This window comes from Apostichopus japonicus, chromosome 13, assembly GCF_037975245.1.
Source record: "Apostichopus japonicus isolate 1M-3 chromosome 13, ASM3797524v1, whole genome shotgun sequence".
Taxonomy (NCBI): Eukaryota; Metazoa; Echinodermata; class Holothuroidea; order Aspidochirotida; family Stichopodidae; genus Apostichopus; species Apostichopus japonicus.
The window spans coordinates 2564476-2587213 of record NC_092573.1 but is presented as its reverse complement, the minus strand read 5'-3'; the positions used below and the strand labels follow the sequence as shown (position 1 = coordinate 2587213).

Genomic DNA, 22738 nt, shown 5'->3' with positions numbered 1-22738 from the left:
GTCTTTCACAATGTAATTTCATCAAATTAGGCTGCCAGGGTCGCCGATTTTGCTTCCCTCGTGGTTAGCGACTTCATATTTCTCTGCATAGTAAGCATGGTAACAATACCAATTTAACGAATGTGCTGGACAGGGTCGGAAATAAGCAGGGGCGACAGGCAATTCGCCCTCGCAAGTGCTAAAAACCCCTCCTAAAGCACAATTACGAGTGCGAAAAAGAAAAGAGAACTATAAGAAAATCGCCCTCGTTATATCAGGTGTCTGTGTAAAATTAATTGTGACATGCGTTTGCTTTAGCAGCGCGAATCACGCAAACAGTTCTCACAATCCCGCATCAAATTTGAAGCAGTGCGGGAGGGTCGCGCACAATCACCAGGAACTTCTCGCAAAGTCACTGGCAAATTACGGCCTCCACGAAGCAATTCCAGTACCAGCAACAATAACCTAAAATCCCCACAAATCTCCAACCACATGGTAGCCTTACTTCACACTAAGTCAACATGGAAATCTAACCTAGCCATCTGTTTATTCGCTCTAGTTGTGTCGCAAATAATAAATAAATATATCCATGGAAACTGCAATCTTCGACCACATGTTAGCCTAACAACCACACTAAGTCAATGGGAAATGTAGCCCAACCATCGTTTTGCAACAAAACAAAAAAACAATACTTTGCGTAGCATTTTTACATACTTTCCTTGCTGCTATCGTCGCGCATGGTACCCGAACACCACACGTAGTCAACGGGAAAATCTTGCCTAAGCATCTCTTTATTCGCTGAAATTGTGACGCAGTTAGCTAGAACTAAAATATCCATGAAATACTGCAACCTTCATGTTAGCCTAACAACCACACTAAGTCAATGGGAAATGTAGCCTAACCATCGGTTTGCAAAAAAAAAAAATGCGTAGCTTAGTTTACAACTTTCAATTTGCTGGAAATCGGCATTTGTTTGGAAGGTATGTGCTATGTCTTAAAGAGGGAATGTTGTATTTTATATTGGAGTAGTTTCTAGTTGTTAGTATTTCTTTACATCAATCTGGTAACATTCTAGAGTAATTTAAACAAGTTACGATGGTACAATTTGCTTTTCAGTTTGATTGGCCTGAGCATACATTTTCTAATTGAACTTGAATGGAGTTAAATAGGTAACGAATAGGTATGTTTAACTTTAAGTTCGTAACATTTCTATTTGTTCATAAATGGTAAAATACTGAAAATAAGTACAAAATAATGTCTGAATGTAGGCAATATGTAATTAAACTTTACACTTTGGTAAAGATTGAAGATGGATGGTTTATCTGAGATGCTTTTTGAGATGGATATTTTGAGTAACTATTCTTAGCCCATTTCAAGCCATTAACAGGTGACATACATGTCAAGGTGGTTAGACCATTCGCTTAGCACAGTGCTGACTAGGTAGGAGGTCATATTTTGGAAATATGTAAAAAAAAAAAAAAAAATTCTTTCCGAGAAACTCCAGAGGTAATTTGGTACAAACAAAAGGATACCTAAGAGCCTTGTATTACAATGAAAGCAAAAGGAAACAGGAAAATCACAACAATTATTGTTTCTATAACAAACTTTATTGCCGATTTCATATAAACGGGATATTTTCTCTTTTTCAAATAATCCGAATCGGAATCGGTACGATTATGAAAAAAATAATCGGTAATCGGTATTTTCTGTTATGCATAATCGTTTGAACACTAGTGAATGGGCATGAAAGTCACAGCAATCCCACACCCTAAATAAAATTTTAAAAAATAAAATAAAGCAGGATATTAAACATGACAGTAGACATCTGTGGGCAGGAACCTTAATGTTTTCCATTTCCTATAAGCAAGTCATGGTTAGTAAGTATGTTTACTTTCACAAATCAAGAGCAGACTGTAAATACAAGTCTTAACAACACTCACTTTCCTTCTTCTTCTCCTTGACCTGGTTCCTTTACCTCCGGGCTGTTGTGCGAGCCTCACCGTACCATCACTGTCCACATCCTGACTTAAGGAAGGAGTAAGGGTATCGGCAGGGCTAGCATAATCCAAAGCTGCTTTGGTGGTAGGAATGTCCTCTGATGATGGCAAAGGTTTAAAAAAAACCATAAGAAAACATATGGGTCATACCTAAAAATGTATGTTTTGGGGAAAAGTATTTCTTGGAATATAGTTTCTTATTCCATCTAAGTGTTGGAAAACTTAAAAAATTCAACATATTTGTCCATTTGAGGAAACCCAAATAGCCTTACTGTATCATCATCTTCCAGCTATCCATCTCTTGTCAAACAAAGTTTCCTTTGGAGGAATTTATAAAGTATTTGCTACTATAAGTATTGTAAGGGGATGTATTTTCTACTATAAGTATTATGAGGGGATGTATTTTCTACTATTAGTATTGTAAGGGGATGTTTTTCATACTATCAAATATTGTGAGGGGATGTATTCTTTACTATGAGTATTGTAAGGGGATGTACTTTCTACTATAAGTATTATGAGGGGATGTATTTTCTACTATTAGTATTGTAAGGGGATGTATTTCATACCATAAAAAATATTGTGAGGGGATGTATTCTCCACTATGAGTATTGTAAGGGGATGTACTTTCTACTATGAGTATTGTGAGGGGATGTACTTTCTACTATTAGTATTGTAAGGGGATGTATTTCATACTATCAAATATTGTGAGGGGATGTATTCTCCACTATGAGTATTGTAAGGGGATGTACTTTCTACTATAAGTATTATGAGGGGATGTATTTTCTACTGTAAGTATTATGAGGGGATGTATTTTCTACTATGAGTATTGTAAGGGGATGTATTTCATACTATAAAATATTGTGAGGGGATGTATTCTCCACTATGAGTATTGTAAGGGGATGTACTTTCTACTATGAGTATTGTGAGGGGATGTACTTTCTACTATGAGTATTGTGAGGGGATTTTTTTTTCTACTGTAAGTATTATGAGGGGATGCATTTTCTACTATTAGTATTGTAAGGGGATGTATTTCATACTATAAAATATTGTGAGGGGATGTATTCTCCACTATGAGTATTGTAAGGGGATGTACTTTCTACTATGAGTATTGTGAGGGGATGTATTAAGTGAGGGGATGTATTTTCTACTATAAGTATTGTAAGGGGATGTATTTTTTACTATGAGTATTGTGAGGGAATGTATTTCATACTATAAAATATTGTGAGGGGATGTATTCTCCACTATGAGTATTGTGAGGGAATGTTTTTTTTCTACTATAAGTATGGGAGGGATGTATTCTCTACTATAAGTATTGTAAGGGGATGTATCCTCTACTATCTCGAAAGTTAGAAATGATTTTCTTTTATTTCCCAATACATACCTGGCTGAGTTGGTTGAGTATTTTGAGACTGTTGAGGATGTAAGATCTCGTCAATTTCAGCTTGAAGTCTGGCAATGATGTGACCGAGCAGTTGAGAAAATAGAGCTAGGGTACATACTACTGCCATAGTGGTCTTCTTAGAACCTGTCGATTAACATTCCGACTCGATGGATTAAATTACTGATTAAAAGTAGCTTCTTCAAATTGATTCTGGTGAATTCATGGTACTATCATATACTGCATAGTCCCATAATAATGCACAATTTATTGGCTTACACTAAAACCAAGGTTCATTTCAAGTTGTGAATAAAACATTGATAAGTTCCCTGCTTCCCTTCTCTCTATGTGAGCGATACTGATTGTTAGAATCGAAAAAATCATAAAATTATGACAGTTTTACCTGCCAATTGAATGTTCATTTTGGTGGGAAAACATCCAGAAATGTGTCCTAGTTTGATCGATTTGCAGTCTTAATTTAAGTAATGATTGATCGGTTGAGGAAAAATGTCTGGAAATTGGCAACCGAAACAATCAGCTACATTAATTTATTGGAAAATAGTTAGTATGAAGTAAGAAAATGTATGAAGTCTCCATGTCACCCTCATTGTATAAAAAACATAATTCATTAATTAATTAGAAATACTCACAAGCTAAATTAACAACAATATACATGTTTTTTAAGTCTGTAAAGTTATCTTATTATTTTAAGCATAACAATTCCAAATAACAAACCAAATACTTTGATAGAGTATGATATGTCTTGAATTTTGCTAGTTTTATTTTTTGGGGGGACTTGTTTTTTTTGGGGGGGGGGGATTTCTGAATCTACCATACATTATTTAATAACTAACTGACAAGAATTTTCCATTCATTCTATAATTCAATGCCATTCATCCTTGTTTGTAACCTGCATGTTCATGCTTTGTCAATTTCCAAGAAATTTGCCTTCCCTTTCGATTATTTGGGAGAAAGCAACATTACTTGAACAAAGGTCTAAAAGATAAACCTTGAACAGATTGCCTTCCATTTTCAATTGCAAGTTTTACCAGTAGAGGCAACCATAAAATAGAGCTCAAAAATTTAAGGAGACCACCTTTCTTTCATTTTGCAGCTTCAAACATTTCATTAACTTAGTGATAAAGCTACATCACAAACTTTTTATACGTTCTCCTTTTGAGGAACTGCCTTCTCACCTTTCTTCCTTAACCTTGTGATTGTCATCAGCAACAGCATAAAGACTTTGAAGACTATGTCCCCAGAGAGGCTGTGAAGCCTCGTCTCTTCCCCGTTCCTCATCAATCCTACCCCCTGCCCTGGGGGGGATTTGTCCTGTGTCATCAGCATACACTTGTCAAACTCGTGCAGTGTAGACTGACACAGCTTGCCCAGCTCTTGTTGGCCAATATCCATGCTGGGTTGTAACTTTTCGATCAGGTGCAGAAAACGGATCAAGAAGTGCTTAATGTCCCTTGGTCTGTGAAATGTGGCAACAAAGAAAAAAACATTGGATGATTGTTTAAACTGATAAATGTTTATAGATGGAAATTTTGATATAATTGAACAAACCTTATGAGCTTTTTATTGACTACTGATCACAGTGGGAAAAGTTTTCCTGTACGAACAATATTCTGTCACTGGCACAAGCCATATTTTCAACACTACTGTAACGTTACGTTATAGACTAAGCAAACAGTAATTCAAAAATTGGCAAACTTAAAACAAAATTTTTCTTGTTCTTGAATTTGAAAAGTGGAAACTTGATACAGAGAAGGGTGTTTCAAAGTGGAATGACCATGCATGTCCTAAAAAATCTTCCTCAATTACAAACATAATTTTTATCTCTTTTTCATAGAAAAGTTTTGTTTGAATGTAACATACAAGAGACAATTTTAACTACCTTTTTCTTTTTTCATAATCATTTTTCTTCTTGTTCTTTTGTAAGGTTTTTATTAGTTTAATCTCATGATTCTTTAGGTCAAACATTCTTTACATCACACATAAACCTTAAAGCTCTGCTTGAAAACTTGGCAATCTTCACACTCCTCTACTCATACAAACATGTATGGTGTGTGACCAATTTTATGATAATTATGCCCTACATATGGTCAAATTGCTATACAAGTGAAAAGATGTATAGAAGTTTCTTTGACACAAAGACCATAGTAATTTATAAAACACAAAATTTAGAGTTTTCAACATGGCTAAGTTTGAACACTTTTATGTTCCTTACTCTGGTGAGGAAAATTGCTGGCAGTGACTTGACTTTTACCACAAAGTTACTCCTTTAAAACGTATCTGAAGAATACCTTGGTTGAACAAACCTAGCCACAAAGTTACTTAAAAGAAATCAGCCCGACGATAGATACCTGAGAAGTTCCGGAGGTAAGTCTGGATTTGGAATTGATGGGAGCTCTTTAAACCTCTTGCAGTTCTTCTCTAAAGACTTCTCAAGGTTTGCTATTGCACCTTCAAATGGGACATCATACAGCCAGCTAATGGAAGACACAACAGAGATCATCAGAACTTGAAGCAATCCATTACCATTTGAGAGGCCGTTGTGGTCAAGTGGTTAAGGCGGTGGACTTGTGATCTAAGGATTACAGGTTCGAGCCCTGGCCAGATCATTGCGTTCTGTCCTTGGGCAAGGCACTTTATATCCATTGCCTCTCTTCACCCAGGTGTATAAATGGGGACTTGCGAGGTGACTTGTAAATATAGTTGCGTGCGCCGGTTTGTGGCTGCACCCTATGGGAAGTCCCCCAGGGGACACGTGGCTGTGGTGCACTGTGGTTCCCCAGGAGAGATTGTTTGAATTGTGCACACTTTGGTGTGTAGGTGTGACAAGTTACCAATGACCAGGGTTAAGTATAAGTGCATAGAACTTTTGGATTATGCGCTATATAAATAACGGGGTAATAATAATCATAATAATTACCTAAATGACATTGTGAACATTAGTAGAAGTACACACTTTGGATGGGGCAGATTCTGCAGAGGGAGGGGAGCGAGAGCAGGAACAGGGAAGGTGGAATACAGGAAGGGGGGTCGGAACCTATGGGGAGGTGAAGGAGAACATGAGAGGGGCATGAGGTAGGGGGAGATGGGATGGGGAGAGATGAGGAGTATAGACGTGCAGAGTTGTCACTTTCACTACTGAGGCTACGCTAATGGAAAACTACCAACCCCACCCCCCACCCCCCCACCCCCCCCCCACTTCCATGAGTCGATGGCTAGCTCTTAGTAGTAGGGCCTATTCCGACACTCAACCGGTGACATGCATGACATGGTAACAATACCTACCACTCACTAAAGGATGTTTATAGCAGTTTGTTTCTACTCACCACCTCATGTAATGGTATGCTGCATCCACTCCCTCATGACTGTTCCCTGCCAGTGTTCCCAGCTGGTTATGGGGCATACCTAATTCTGGATTGAGGGCTAGAGCCTGGTGATAGTACCTCTCTGCTATGTAGTGCACATGCAGGCCGTCGAGATCTTTCTGGTAACGAGCTAAATATCAAGAAAAGTGATTTAAAAAATTCTGTTCTACTCATAGAATTCTTGCAAAGTTAACACTTTCAATATGAGAAGTAAAAGAATGTTTGCAAGTAGTTTTCAAATATTTACTTCACATGCGATAGACTATACCCAAGCGAAAACAGCTGATGGAACAATCAAAAATATATCCAAACCTACTCTAGAGGGGATACAACTGTAACAAGCTAGTATTTGAGAATACAACATAGATAAAAACAAACAGTAACGTTTAATGGATACATTCAAAGCACATGAAACCCAAGATATGTTTACATGCAAAACATAACATGAAAAACATGACATTATGACATAAAAGTGTGAATTTCAGATTCAGTTCAATGTGCTAACTCTAAGAAGGTAAAGTAGATTTATTTTCAGGCATGTTTAGTTTTATACTTGTTTGAAGGTCAGAGCAGGGGGAGGGGGTGGGGGGGTTCTTGAGAATCCAGTTCACTTACCAAGGTCACCTAGGTAGATGAGACACCTATGGCAAGCTTTCTCTGCCCATGTGATTGCTCTAGGATTGTTGCTCTCATGATGTACGTCTGCCTCTGGGGGAGGACATTTTGATATGAGATGGTGAGAGATAACTTACAAAGTCCCATCATCAATAACATTATCAACATGAAATAACTGAATGCCACTCTCATGGACGAACTCATCTTTCTAAATTCCGATGCACAGCCTGCAGTCACATTTAGCACAATGAAGTTACAATGTTTTACAACATTTTGGTTCTTTGCAAAAGATGAACAAATGATGATAGGTAGTACAAAATAATAGCCATCTCACAGCTTAGAAGTTGTAAGATATTGTGGTTGGAAAATAACCATAAAAAAGACAATGGTATTGCAGTTTTTACAGGCTAACAGTTAAACATGGATTACTCAAGCCTTTATCCTCCGGATCCAATATCCAACACTTCTTCAGTACATAGTTTACCATACTGTATGTTACCATGATGACTCACACACAGTTACTGCAAAATTTTGACACTGCTTTACAGGGTTGATCAGGGAATAAGTTCAGTGTTCAAATTTTGTGTACATAGCAAATTTGAAGACTTTGAAATTTGTCTCTCATAAATTCCTATGATTTTGTCTGTTAACAAAAACATCTGCTATACATCTTTGGGACTTGTATTGCAGTTTGACAGTTTCGCATAGCAATTATCAATTCATTACCCCTAGCTAAGTACATACAGTATTAGGTACTTGATAATCAACATCTTTGCATATCTCAACAACCTCCTGCCCAATGTGTCCAGATAATCCTGGCTGTACTGTATCAGCCTGTTTTGTGTTTACATCAATAAACTGACTTGCAGAAATATTCTGTGTTGATACTGAAGTGAAAAGCCACAATCCCAGTCTTAATCCAAGACTATTAATAAAACAATTGCATTTTCTTTACAATCCGTAGTCAAATGTACCTAGGGTGCATAGATAACTTCGTGGATGACTGTCGGCTATACTCGACGTTGATATGTAACGGACTAGCAGAAAATGAAATGTACTGTACATCTACTCAACTTTCAAGATGATTAATAATATTAATAGGAATATTATAATTGGACCGTATCAAATACTTACCAACTCCCCAGTCTCTATTAGGTGAATAAACAAAATCTATGGCACAGCTGAGATGAAGATTAAATTCCTTCTGAATTCGAAGCAACAAGTGATGATAGAATCCCTGGGCTGCCATAAGGTGTGTACGATATGCACACTCAAAGTTGGAACCAGACCGTAGGTGCTGGAGGGCGCAAACAAAGAATTTGATTGTTAAGTTATTGTGTCTCTATTTAGTGTCTTTCTTTCTTGCAGAATGACAGCTTCAATGCATCAGTGCTTCTATCCATCAAACTTTATAGGAGATTTAGGATCAAAGATGTTCAACTGTTTCATTTCAAAATATCGCGCATAGATTATTTTCTATAAAAAGCGTTCAAATGGATGAGGTCACAAAATTAGTTATGACCTTCAGTACTTAAAGGCATTAAAGACTCGCCCCAAACCGCGTGCCGCGCTATGAAAAAGTTAACTTTCCGTTGCTTGCAAATGACGTTTTCTTCTTGTCCCTACAAAATGCAGACAGTAATGAAACGTGATACCTTGTTATCTTTTATCTAGACCTGAGATGTCCACGCTGCTATGTAGTATGTACACTGTGTTGTGGGTATTGACCGTAGCTGTATGCATTGACTGTACACTAGTGTCTAATTACTGACGGTAGCAAGTTATGTGTGTATTGTTTGGGATCGATAGTGGTGTCTAACACCTCTGTTACACCTCATTCAAAACCAGGTCAAGATTACCGGCATGAGACGTTTCTTTGTGCGCGAGTCTTCACCCCCTTTAAAAGTTATAAAAGTTTCATCCTTATCAAAAAAAAAGAACAAGTTTGCTAGAATGCAGTTTGCAAAGCCCGTATTAAAAACTCTGTTATCGCTGATTAATCTGTAATTTTTACAAAAAGCTTAGAGCAAGCAGTGTGTACGCCATTCAAGCCGGTAGAAAATCTATTAGCGCCGAGTAATCTGTTATTTATACATCAGAAATGCATTGCATACAAGCCATTCATATCGCCGGATACATCGGGGGGTAACAATAGTAGGATTACGTTCGCGGTTTATGATTCAACTGATCGTAAGTTGTGTTGTTATTTTGCGTAGTAGACAAAATAAACATGGGAATTGATACGCGATATTTGCCAATAATTTAATTTTCAGTTGATATCATAGTTTTGTTTAAACGTTCATCAGGTTTTATTAAACGTTTAAACGATGTTCCGTTCGTTTACACGTTTAAACGTGTAAACGGCACAGCACTAGCTAGTTTAGGTGCATTATTCACTTCATATCCTAGTAGTCAGGATTTCATTTTTTTTTTCAACTATACTCCTTTCACAAAACACAAATTTCAAAATTGAATTTTTTTTATCTCTGCATGCTTCACCCTCAATGGAAAATGAAAGAAAACTAATCACAAAGTATAATGGTTCTACTGATCTACTCTGCAGTCCATGCAGGGCTCTGAAATGATTGCTTAGATTGCTTCTTTGAATTCCAAGTACAGCAGGGTTGTTACTTTGTGATTCACCTCCTTTTCACAACTTTTTATATAGGTCTACATTGTGTGATCAATGCCTGTGTGTTTTGAAGAAAGCAATGAATGAATATTAGCAAACATTCATCACCGAGCTTTCGAAACTGTAACTGAAGCCTAACTAGCATGACAGTTTGCATGCAGCTGAACATTTGGGTTTTAACTGTCTCAAAAATCAAGTGATAATATAAACCAACACAGTGACTACAGAAACAAAAGGTCGCCCTCCCAACATTACGTTCCCCGCATAAGGCAACACATCCGTTTGCGTGCGTGAGTGTGTGTGTGTGCCTTTTTCCTCTTTTACTTGTTGTCTTTTTTGGGTGATTTGTAGAAAAGGTTGGGAGGGGCAGGGATAACTTACAACAGAAATCTCATAGTTGCATGGTTAAATGTTAATGTAACCTTGGACATAACTTTCTCACGTTTTAATTTGCCCACATTTGGTTGACTTCAAGTAATCTGCTTGGTTGCTGCACTGACCAAAGAAGACTTTGAGTACATACCAAGTATATTAAGTAAAATGTGTGAGTAAATGGTGTTCAGCATTTGTGCTGTTCACTGCAACTGAACAGTGGTTCACATGAAAGATTAAAAACTATTTTCATAACAAAAGATTAACAAATATGATAAAGATAATTAGTTTACCTTTTTGCTTTTCTTGACAGCACTAATGACACTATAAAATACTTTCCACCACAGGAGTTCTTCTGCTTTTCGTCCAAAATCAACGGGATTGAGAAATATCAGTTTTTCACTGTACTCCTTTAGTCTGAAAAGAAAATATATAATATGTCTCTGAAGTCAGAATCACAACCAATTCTAAAGCAATGACCAAAATGCCTTGGAAAGTTTTCTCCCCAGCAAGGAAACAATTAGACATGTAAGCAAGAAAAGTCTTTAATTACAGGTGTTCTGATGTAACATTATCTCATATGTTTTGGCCATGACATAAACTGCAAAGTTAAGTTCTGATTTATAGTCTTGCTTCCTCTGGTAATGTACCATAAATGAAAGAGTTTGATCAAATTTGACTATTTAATTAAAAGAGATTTAGAAAGAGTTTAAAGAAATTCTAGAATAATTTTGAAAGCAAAATGATCTGACAGTTTGCATGTTTAAAAGCAAAAATAATTTCATGACAAACTAACTTATTACTCTCTTCAAAGGTCACAGATCAGCCTTGATTTGTATTGAGAAAGTAAAGTTAGACTATTTTTGCCCTTCATGGCCTAAACTTACTTGTTTCTCATCTCGATGACATCTTTCTCGAACACAACTTTGTGTGATTGTTTTTGTCTCATCACATTTTCAAACTTTGTGTTCAAATCTTGTGCTGCCCTGGAAAAAGAACAATTTGAAACATGAATTTTAGGCCTCATGATATTCTCAGAAGATATTAATCAAATCCTTTGGCCAATGATTTTACCCAACTGCATGCTGATGGTCTTTAATCAGTCAGGAAAGTTACCAAATTTGTTTTATTTCTGAGGCTTACAAATGACAATTTACATATCACTATATAGATGAACAAAAGGTTTGTTAACTCTATGTGTATAGTAAAGGCTTCATAATTGAAGCACCTTTGTAATTGATGCACCTTCAAATATTACTAGCAATGATACAAGCAACCTAAACTTTTTGCAGTCAAGCAGAGTTACATATTTGATGAGTTTAATCCATTTCAGGTACTGTATATACTGATTATACTGATGTGTTTTTGTAAAGCTTTTAACACCCTCCCCAAGTTTTGCACATTTTTTGGCATTTGGAAATCTTACTCTGACCTCAATATGATACAACTACTCTCTGGGACCTGACCTGTCTGAGCTTAGAGGCTCAGAGCATAGCAAACAGCATCCAAAGTCAATGGATGTATACTTATATTCTGCTCAATTGTACGTTGGGTAAGCACAGAACAATAAATATATTGAGATCATTACATTTCTGAGGAACTGCATGAATAACGCATACAGTTGAGTGATTTAGATTTTTTGTTGATAGACATCGTTAATCAAATCCTTAGGTGTGTCAATTATGAGCCCACCATGCTACTTCCCAATTCACATTATAACAGTCATTATAACATTATAACAACCACAATTAGCCCTACATGGAATTCTTTTTCAACATCTTTCAACTGTTCTTTTTACAAAGTGGCTATTCTTACGACTAGTCGTAAGAATAATTTCCGGTTACGCATGCCCAGTTGCTTTAACGTGGCTATTTTTACGACCAGGAGTACTATTTTTACGACCAGGAGTAACAATAATTTCCGGTTAGGGTTAGGGTTTAGGGTTAGGGTAGGGTTACCCCTACTACATGCGCAGTTGCTTTATTTACTTTACTGCGCATGAATTCGCCGATGTCGTAAGAATAGTTAATAAATAATTGTTACAACTAGTCGTAAGAATAGCCACAGCCTTCTTTTTAAAGTATGATTTGAGTATATTTACTTTGTGACGTTTTTGTGGTAAGTATTGAATTGGTTCATTACAACTTTACTAGCCTTAAATGTACAGCCTAGTCTAGATACTGAAGGATCTCCTCTAATACACCACTTCCCCAAGGCTTACTCTTTCTGGTTATTTGAGAGCCTTGATGCTGCCTAACTGTAATGAAAGGCCTAGGTAGTATTAGCCTACTGCTTATTGCAATCACGATAGGCTCAATTCTTTTATAATTGATGGGTAGTATCCCTACATTTATAGAATCTTCACTTGCCCAAGGGGCACTACACCATTCTTTTAGTTCGTCTGAGTACATATCCCTGTGGTGACTATTCGTGAATCAACACTGCCTTACAATAAAGCCTTCTTTTCGCAATATGTACTTAGAGAATTGCAGGGCCTATCATACTCGTTCCCACTGCAAAGTTAGGATGCAGTTCCGTAAGGCTAAGAGCTAGGGCCGGGAGAACATGCAACACGGCGCTGCATAACAATCAGCTAGTTCTAAACAACCAACCTGTATACTTTACGCGTATGTTGAAGACGCTCGACTTGGGACTTATCTCGACTTTTGCTGGTTTCCATCTCACAAAAATTTCAAAGAGTATGCTGGACCAAACTTCGTATGACTCAACTCAGACTGTACTTTTGTAAATTAGAATTCCATGATTTTAGTCTACTTTGGTATACAAAAAGTGTCGGCTTATTAGGGCATTGTGCAGTGTGGAACCAGGGATGTTTCACAGATTACCGGTCACAACATTCTATTTCACCCATGCACCGTACGAACTTGCATGCACGTTCAAAGACTTTACTAAAGCGGCTGGTCCACAAAGACTAAGCGAAGCACTGCCCTCCATCTTTCTTTTTCCTGTGCTACACCAAAAATGGTATGACTGCTAGATGTGCGAAATTATTCATCGTAAAATATCTCTTAGATCATCCTTATTTCAAATATTTTTATCCGAAATTCTTACACAAAAATGAAAACCCAACTATCTCATGAAGTTTTTCCGTCACGAAATATTTAAAATTGGTAGTATTTCCAGATGATCGACAGTGTAAAATGAACAGTATGAGAAAGTATACCTAAAAGGCACAGCTTAGGCCTAACGTTAGGCCCATTTCATTATGTTGCACCGCTTCATCACTACAATGATTGTCATTGGCTTTGAATCATTAGATGAATTTACATGATTAGCACAGGTATGAAGTTGTGAAAAATCGAAAGTAGACTATGCTAGTACTGCTACTGTTTTCAAATTATACTTAGGCCTAGCCTTAGTCCAACTTCGTGAACATGGGAAGTTGAATGATTGCAAGATGGCCCAGTTGCGGTAGGTCGACGTGTGTGATGTGAGCCAACCATGGCATAAGCCCAGCCAAATTCAATTTGAATTAAACCTAAGTTACACTGAACTGGGCCTAGTAGTGAATGGTGTTGCCTGTACCCAATATGAGCTTGTGCTTTTATATTTCTGGACATTCTGCCTTTGCCACCCAGGTTAAGACACTTTGAACTTGAAGTATTGTAAGATTGAAATTGAGCTTGTGTCCTCTTCAAAGTATTTCCCTGTTATTGTTGTTCCATTGATGTTACCCACCCACCCCCTTCTTTGGGGGGGGGGGGATGCATTACATTTGTACAGAAAAGTCATTCTCTTGCCAGGCCAAGAGAAAATAACATCTTTGGCCTAGTATAATATTTTCAGCACAGGATTGAAAGACTACTTAATATCCTATGCTTGGTTCTGATTTTCAAGTTGTTATTTGTGTGTTAATTAAGTTTTTCTTTCTTCTGGGAATTCCCAATTGAAACTTTAATAACAAGGTAAATTTTTAGTCCATTACAGCAAAGTCATTTTTAACAGGCCTCATTCCAACTGGAAATGCTGTGCTTTCTCCCATTAGATCCTACTTTCTTTTCCTTTTACAATGGAATGCATTTTCTATGTACTATGCTTTCCATATTTGACTGCAACAGACTGTCACCTTTTCCTTTTTACCATTTTTCCAGGGGCGTGTCAGAACAAAGACAGTCAAGAAGGCTGCAAGGGTCATCATTGAGAAGTATTACACCCAGTTGACCCTGGATTTTCACACCAACAAGAGAGTATGTGAAGAAATTGCAATCATCCCAAGTAAGAGGTTGAGGAACCAGATTGCTGGGTATGTAAACCATTTTTAACAAGAAGAAGAAGAAGAGTGAGGCACTAACATCAATTGATGTAATGATAGTTGAGCAATAGCACCATGTTGCATCCATGCTTGTAATATATCTTTGAAGTCAGTCTTGTAGCCTTGCTCAAATTATGTTCAAATAAGAAGAAAAGTAAGTTCTAAAATGAAAGCCATGTTATTAGGCTGGGGCGACTTGAAGATTTTGAAGCTTACTCAATCTCAACTCTGTCATCATTCAATACACAACATACAAACATAAAAATTGTTCTGGAAAGTTTATACAATTCAGTGTTGTGGTGCTTCTTACTTCAGAACAGGTGGGATGAAATTGATCTTGTAAACCACGGGGAAAGTTTCATTCCAATCCTTAGGCTGCAACATTTTAAGGTGATTGCAAAATTGAAATATTACATTATATTGGAATTATCAATCCAGAAAGTTCAACTTGGGCATTGTCTGTTAGTTTTGTTAAATATAGAGACATCCGAACTACCATTGCTTTAACGATTTTACTGGCATTTGGTCATTCGGTGAATTCATTGTCTCAGTTAATTAATAGTTGGATAAGAACATTGCTTTTGATATTTAATGGGCTGAATGAACATGATTTGAAAACCTCACGCCCTACAGAAAAAAGTTTGTGCAGGGACACATGTAGCCTGCACTTTGCCCATCTCTGCTTAAGAGAGTTTGTCCTCTGTGCCATAATTCAAATGCAAACTGTCTCCCATTAATGAGTGAACACCACTGAGGCAAAGTTATTTCCATCAAATATGTTTAAATGATAAATGAATTTGTGCCTCAAGTATACAGCACAATTTGTTCGCAACAAATTGCTAAAGCTGAGTGATTCAATCCAGGTAGCAGCTTTTGCACACGTGTGCAAGTTTGCCAGTATCTTTGTTCGTTTCATGTATCAACTGTAAACAGTGGCATACACTCAACTACACCATTATGTATGTACACTGTTCGTGAAGCCTTTATTTCACAAAGGTTATGTATCAGGTAAAAATTATATTGAGAGGGAAATATTCCTATCATCACTCACTGATTGTTTGGAGAGGTCTTTGTAATATATCTGGAAATGTTTGTTTCACCCATGCAGGTTTGTGACTCATCTGATGAAAAGGATCCAGAAGGGACCTGTCCGTGGTATCTCCATCAAACTTCAAGAAGAAGAGAGGGAGAGGAGAGACAACTACGTCCCAGAGGTGTCATCCTTGGAATTGGATCTCATTGAGGTTGATCCAGACACTAAAGACATGTTGAAAATGCTGGTAAGTGAACGTAAAGCTTCTGCAGTTTTCATTTACTGTATGTCCATTAACATTTTTTACCCTAATGACTATTTGTCTATTAGCCATTACAGCTTTAATCATCAACTATGGAGACCAACCTTTTTTTTGTAATTTTTCATTAATTTGGTACTTAACATACCCATAATCAACATGTGTCTTAAAAATTTCTTCGAAAACCTACTAAAACTCATTAAAAAACGACCCCGGAAATTGACAATTTGGGTAGTCATGTGACATGTACCTCTAGAATGTCTGAAAAAAGAGCTTGACTTAATGAAGCCTCTGTTCACTGTGGGACGTCAAATTAGTGGTATACCCGCGAAAAATCAATTGCTGACCTAGGTAGTGTTTATTAGTGTTTACACGGGTCCAAAAATCGGGAACCGGGTACCCGAGGGCCGTTACCCGTCGGGTATCCGGGTACCCGGAAAAAATTGTTTACCCTCGTGTATCACGATTTTCAAGAAATAACATATTGGATGCTGTAATAAATGCATTATATTCGATACTGACAATGTTTTCATGTTCAAATACGTAGGTGTAAGATAAGGTATAAAACCTCCCTCAATAATTTTTATTTGCTTCTGTTTCTTTCATTAACTTGTTAATAAATAAATTATTTAATTATAATTAGCATTACTACTAACATCGCACTGCCGCCGCTGCTTATGCTAGCTCGTGCAGGTCTATTGGATCAAACGATATAGATATCCAATTTAGCTCTTAAACAGTTTTTAATACTACTACTAGCTATTATGCAGGCCCAGGGTTCTCATTAGCCACGAGATTGCGCGATTCGCGCAATTTGATCGCATTTGGAATAAACGATTAGTAAAAAGCCACTTGCGATTACTATTTTTTAGTTATCCCGTCTATAATCCATAAACATCGCGTAAAATTCCTTGTCAGCCTTTCCTTCTTTGAAATAAACGAATGAATAAATAATAATTTCTTCCACATGGTAGCCTAACACCACACTAAGTCAATGAGAAATCTAGCTAAGCCTAACCATCTGTTTATTTGCTGGAGATGTGACGCAGTTATAAGACATCCATGGAATACTTTCGTAATTGCTGTTACGTTCAACCACATGGTTGCCTAACACCACACTAAGTCAATGGGGGCAGTCTAGCCTTGCCATCTGTTTATTAGCTGAAATTGTGACGCAGTTATAAGATATCTATGGAAAGCTTTCGTTATTGCTGTTATCTTCGAACACATGGTAGCCTAACAACACACTAAGTCAATGGAAAATCAGCCTAACCATCGGTTTGCAATTTTTTTTTTTAAACAATAACACTTTGCGTAGGCCTATGATTCGGGTAATAAATTAGGAACCGGGTAGTACCGCGTCGAACGGGCCCCTTCGTTATTGCTGTTATCTTCTACCACATTGTAGCCTAACACCACACTAAGTCAATGGGAAATCTGCCTAACCGTCGGTTTGCCATTTTTTTTTTTTTTTAAATTTAAATCACACTTTGCTTAGGATTCGGGTAATAAATTAGGAACCGGGTAGTATCACGTCGGGCGGGTACCCGGGTACCCGGATAACCCGTGCAAACACTAGTGTTTATACATAGCAAACAATTGTACTGTGTTTGACTTCCAATTTCGAACGTTTGACAAGGTATTAGCTAAAAAAGAGAACACATGAAAGCAAATAACTAGATTTAAGACAATTTTAAGGAGAAATTAAGTAAAATGGGTTATTGTCTATGCAAATTGCCACTCAAATGGAGGCATCGTTTATATAGCAGAGCGTCAATACGTACGGTACAATATACTGTAAACCAGGCAAGCAGCTTGCTGATTCCGTGATACAATTTGATTGCAAAATGAACAGAAAAGTAGACCTAATGATGCCTTGTGCGTGATGAAAATGGTTTTATTTTTATTTTAAACATAATAGGCAATATAAAATATGTGTCACAAATTCACAAAATGGAATACAACAAACGGATAAATGCGATGAAATCCTAACATGACTTCTTCCCCTTGGTGTGAGCCAACACCGGCAGCAGTTGTAACTCATTGGACTAACAGTGTTGCCCCAGGCACGGTGTATACGTGTACTAAATGCAGTCATCTCCAACAGTAAATAACACGGTCAATTGCCTGATATAATGTTACATGTAAGGACACCCAGGGCGACTAAGAAGTGGTGTAGCAAATATTCAGGGTCCAAATCTCTCTCGTTGAAATGCACTGAGCGTACTCTCAAGTTTTCTGCATGAGACACGCCAGGTGCTGTAAAATCTTTCCGCTTGGATTTCACAATATTTATCCAAAGTCTGCGACGTTTACCGTTGGTTCTTCCATTTGGAAAGCTAAAAAGCTGATACTTTTGTTGGCTGAGGTATTACTACAACCTCCAACTACACAGAATTGTGGCATATCGTGGGGAAAAGGAGTAATATTGTTGATGGTTTTGCAGCTCCTTTGTGTTCGAGTATACAACATTACACACTAACTGATGGCCAAATTATTGTTGTGATTGCCGTAAACCAACAATGACGTCACATGGTCACCTGATGTCTCAGGAATGTCTGAAATAGTTTTCCTAAAAAGGCTGACGTTTCTTTCCTTTTTCCACGTATTTAACGTCCATGATTGGTCAAGGTTACTTACAGCAATGTAATTGAAATTGGGTTAAGGATTACATACATGCAAAATGGTTGCATTTTGAATTCATCAAAAAGTCTCCATATTTCCAAAGATCCAAGATTCTTTTAAAGTTTGCAGGATATTAGCCATACAGATTGTCACAGTTATATAAGCTTAATTGAGAAAACTGGGTATTCTGAACTATTGAATGGGCAAATCTATGTGTGTTAGATTAGCTGCCAGTGTGCTCTGTACCCTTAAATTCATCAAAATGCAATCCTGTTGTCAAATAATAATTTTTTTGTGGAAAAAGGATTTGTATATTATTGAAGAAAACAAAATAATTTTCAGCTGAATTTCCATGATGATATTAGTCACTCTACTGTGGCCATATCTTTGCCATACAAAATGCTATTAGGATGTGGTTTGAACCTACTGATGTCAAAAATTTCAGGAATTTGTTAACTTCAGCCATTGAAATATGCATTTAAGGTAAGGTCCCAAGTCTGGAGGAATTAATAAAATTGCCCTTTCATTTCTGTTTCCTTGTCCTCTGAAAAATGATTATTGCTGAAATTTGTAATGCAAAATGGGTTAATGAGAAGTATTAATGCCATCCAGCTATGAGTCAGGTCCTCAAAATTTATACATGAAACATCTCCAGATCAAGATTTATTATTCTAAAGCAAATTCAACATTTTCTCCTTTTTGTCTGTGTGTCTTTTCTTAAGAATTGTCATTGATTTGCCTAGTATATTTATCATTTTGTTGTATCTGTTTGACTCTCTGCAGGATTTTGACAAGATTGACAATCTTCAAGTTGTGGAACCAACCATGAACACTGGCTACAACAGAGGACCCAGTAAATGAAGCAATCACATCCAGCACAATCGGTCGCTTTGAGATTAACAATTTATCTCACTTTTGTCTTTATCACAATTGACTTTATCATGACATCTCTTTTCTGAGATGAGATGAGAAATAAAACCTCTAATTAGGAAAACATCAGTATGTTTCTGTTTTATTATTCCTTTTGTTATCTCTGTAGTTCATATTTGTTGTAAAAATATATATTAAGACAGGGAAATCTCTTTCAGTTTCAGAGTGCTTCCAAATTGTTGTCACACAACATATATGCTAGAAAGCAGGCTCAATTTCATCTTGCAACATCTTGAACAGGGCAAAGAGAAGTTAAAGATGGCGCTATATCAAAATTCAAGTTCCCCTGTGTAGAAAAAATGTTCACCTTTGATTTACTGGGCCAAAACTGGTTTACTGATTTAAAGTTTTATTAAACTGGGTCAAAATCACCTATTCACAATACGATTATATTAAATTAAATTTCTTACACTGAACAAGCGAACGTTTGAGCTTTCATGCATATGCTGAAAGTTTGTAGGGTTAATTTAAAGGTAAAACTTTTCCTAAAGTTTTCAGACTGCACAAAATGTAATGCAATATATCAGTGAGTATAAACTTAGCCTCATCTTGTAACCATGTGTTAATGGGGCAGCATGTAGTGTCCAACTTTTGGTAAAGTATAGTCTACTTAAAGGAGTTAAATCCAGAATAAAAAGTTCCTTTTAGTCGATTGCAAATATAACCATGGATATTAAATACTGTATTTGATGGTTAGGCTTCTGTTCAAGCTTATGAAGCAAGCTCAAACATGGACAAATTCATCAGGGCATAGCCAGTAGCCAAGCTTACTTGTGCTTCAAACACACTATAGCTGGAGTATTCAGTTACATACCCCCTCCCCCAATATGGTTGTAGTATAGTATCAGAAACTGAAGCGATTCTTGCTATTAGTAACTTATGTTGTTTGGTTTGTGTTTTTGTCTGGATTTGTCAGAGTAGCTAGCCAAATTGATCCCTTAAAGCATGCTAGTGGAACAGAGTGAATATACTCTACTTAGCCGCATTGAATAGGCCTAATACTACAGAGCCTGGTCTTTCTTTAATCTTTTCCAAGAAAACATTTGTAAAAGTTTCATAACTAAACCAATGAAGATAAATACAGCACTGAATAAAGTAGACCTAAATGGTAGCAACAACCCCCCCCCATCCTCCCCTCCAGTGAAAGGTGTGTAGATCAGGTCATCTAAATGGAGCTAGGGGATCTTTCTGGGGTGGCATGGGCTGCTGAGGAGAGTACTTCACATCACCAAGCTTAATGAGCACTCTACATATCATATCCAATACTGTGAGCATACTGCACTGGTGTTACAATTGTTTGGTCACCTTTGCCCTTCAAATAAACATTCCCGTATTTACGTGAGATGGTCGGAGTAACGGGCAAGTTTGGTAAGGTGTGTGGAGCAATTGCGTACTGCCTGACAGTCAGTTTTTGATCATTCGAAGTTGATACATATTTAAAATATTTTACGTCAAGTTTCATCCCTTTATAATTAGGGACCCCCACCTACTTCACTCTCGGTTGCAACAATTAAATCAATCACGGACACCACATGAGTAATATTATTATGTTAGTACATACGAGGCCCTAATATATATAAATATATATATATTTGTTGTAGCTAACGGGAGAAATAATTACAGGGCTTCATCAGTAAACATACGAGCTAAAAATGGCTGACAATTCCACCGTAAATATGCCGATGTATGCTAGTGACCCCATACTGCCATTCGGATTGCTGACATTGCGTGAGAAATTTCGGCAGGATACGCTCATCTCGGGAAGCCATATCTTTAGGGAAAGAGGCCATCCATCATACGTGTGAAACCGTTTCATGTGATTAGTTCCTCAACTGTCATAGATATGACCCTGGTTGTTGCACCTGGGCTAATATGGTTAAATTCCGTCATTCAAGGCCCCAATGTTCCTCTGCATAGCTATTTGCCAATTAAATTAATGACGTTTCACATGAGAGGATTTAAATCATTACAGATAAGTCATTATAGTAATAATTTTACAACATTTTGTGATATAGCGTCCTCAATTCAGACGTCGTATGCCAGTCCGCTCAAACGTGTTGTCGCCTCTAATAAACCATCGACACTTCTGTGACAGATGTGAACATACTTTCAGTTGAATGAAGTAAGTGAAGTAAGTACGCCGCCGCCCCCCCCCCCTTAAAAAAAGTGCTTTCCAGAATAATTTCCTTGATTTTTCTAACTCTCCAATGTATTCATTCCCATACAACCAGAATGTTAGATAAGGTGATTTCAAAATGATCTACAATGACATTCAAATGTTTCTTAAAGTTTCCAAACAAATAATTATTATTTGACATTTTAATAAGCATAATAGTACGGTGGCTTAATAGGGACATAGGAAACAAATAAGTGTCCCAAAATCTCAAAATTTTGCCTTTTTATCTCTGTTTTTTTCTTTCCTATGTCCCTATTAAGCCACCGTATAATAGAGACAATATTGATGACATTTATACTCAGCTGGTTGTATTCCAACCAACATACATAATGCCAAAACATAAGTGTGATTCAACCCAAGATGTCGATCTTGCAGTATGCGAATTGCTAGTGATGAGCTACTCCCCCAAAGCCTAAGCAACTAAAAAGAACTAAACAAACACATAATCTTAAACTCACTTCAGTAGACTGCAGGTATCTATTCTGCAGTATGTGACGTCATGTTTAGCACTATTGTCATTGGCAACGATACCAACCGCATGTTTGTCACACAGGCTGTATGTATATACTTCTTTTCAAGTTTGCCTACAAAACTTATGAATATGTACATATCTGTCAGAAATGTCCTCTTTCCATACGCTAAAACCCGATCAAACTTGCTAAGGGAACCACCCAATATGACACTAGGTTACAAGAGAGGCAAACTCAACTGTCGCGAGACGTATAGGTATTATAAGATGAACAACTTCAAACTTTACAATAAGGCTAAGAAAAATCTTGCTTCGCTTCAGGGGAGATATCGTGGTTTAAAAGTCATGTCAGGGGTTACCATTTTGTCAACGTGTGATGTCAAATTGCCACTCAGTGGTGAAACCTCTTACTTTCCATTACGTTTCTCTTTTCATTTTTTTTTGTTATAGACGAAAACAGTGTTGTTAATGAGACCAATGTGGTTCAATAACGGTTATATGTTAAATTCTATACAATTTCATATTTTAGAATCATGCAGCATTAGCGAAAACCTATATCTATTGAACAAAATGAACAGCGCAGTTGTCATTGAAAACATTACAAATTCAACTACAAG

General features: G+C 37.0%; 2 protein-coding genes across 4 annotated transcripts in view; one reads left to right on the top strand and one right to left on the bottom strand.

Annotated features, from left to right (window-relative positions):
• The window catches only part of LOC139978984 (nonsense-mediated mRNA decay factor SMG5-like), a 34560-nt gene extending 21337 nt beyond the window's left edge, over positions 1-13223 (bottom strand). The window contains exons 1-10 of one of the 2 annotated variants that reach the window (XM_071989619.1): positions 12969-13223; positions 11244-11342; positions 10650-10773; positions 8487-8649; positions 7353-7445; positions 6699-6867; positions 5724-5849; positions 4551-4831; positions 3358-3501; positions 1920-2074 (exon numbers count right to left, since the gene is read on the bottom strand). In XM_071989619.1, coding sequence (XP_071845720.1) covers positions 1920-2074; positions 3358-3501; positions 4551-4831; positions 5724-5849; positions 6699-6867; positions 7353-7445; positions 8487-8649; positions 10650-10773; positions 11244-11342; positions 12969-13036 — 1422 coding nt within the window. In that variant the 5' untranslated portion in view covers positions 13037-13223. Of the gene's footprint in view, positions 1-1919; positions 2075-3357; positions 3502-4550; positions 4832-5723; positions 5850-6698; positions 6868-7352; positions 7446-8486; positions 8650-10649; positions 10774-11243; positions 11343-12704; positions 12906-12968 lie in introns of those variants that run through there. The other variant, XM_071989620.1, reaches the window with a different exon arrangement.
• Positions 13213-19545, top strand: LOC139978986 (small ribosomal subunit protein eS17-like). Of its 2 annotated transcripts, none has more exons than XM_071989624.1 (4): positions 13213-13341; positions 14469-14620; positions 15738-15909; positions 19330-19545. In XM_071989624.1, the coding sequence occupies exons 1-4, from the start codon at positions 13339-13341 to the stop codon at positions 19405-19407; spliced, it is 405 nt and encodes a 134-aa protein (XP_071845725.1). In that variant the 5' UTR covers positions 13213-13338; the 3' UTR covers positions 19408-19545. The 2 variants fall into 2 exon arrangements, with proteins under 2 accessions (XP_071845725.1, XP_071845724.1); XM_071989623.1 differs by having other exon boundaries at positions 13329-13373.
• Positions 19546-22738: the final 3193 nt, after the last annotated feature.

Excerpts from the sequence above, each read along its gene's own strand:
- LOC139978986 (XM_071989623.1), top strand. The coding sequence starts at position 13,344 with ATGACTGCTAGATGTGCGAAATTATTCATC. Across the intron at positions 13,374-14,468 it reads GATGTGCGAAATTATTCATC|GGGCGTGTCAGAACAAAGAC; the intron begins GTAAAATATCTC and ends CCATTTTTCCAG. Across the intron at positions 15,910-19,329 it reads AAGACATGTTGAAAATGCTG|GATTTTGACAAGATTGACAA; the intron begins GTAAGTGAACGT and ends GACTCTCTGCAG.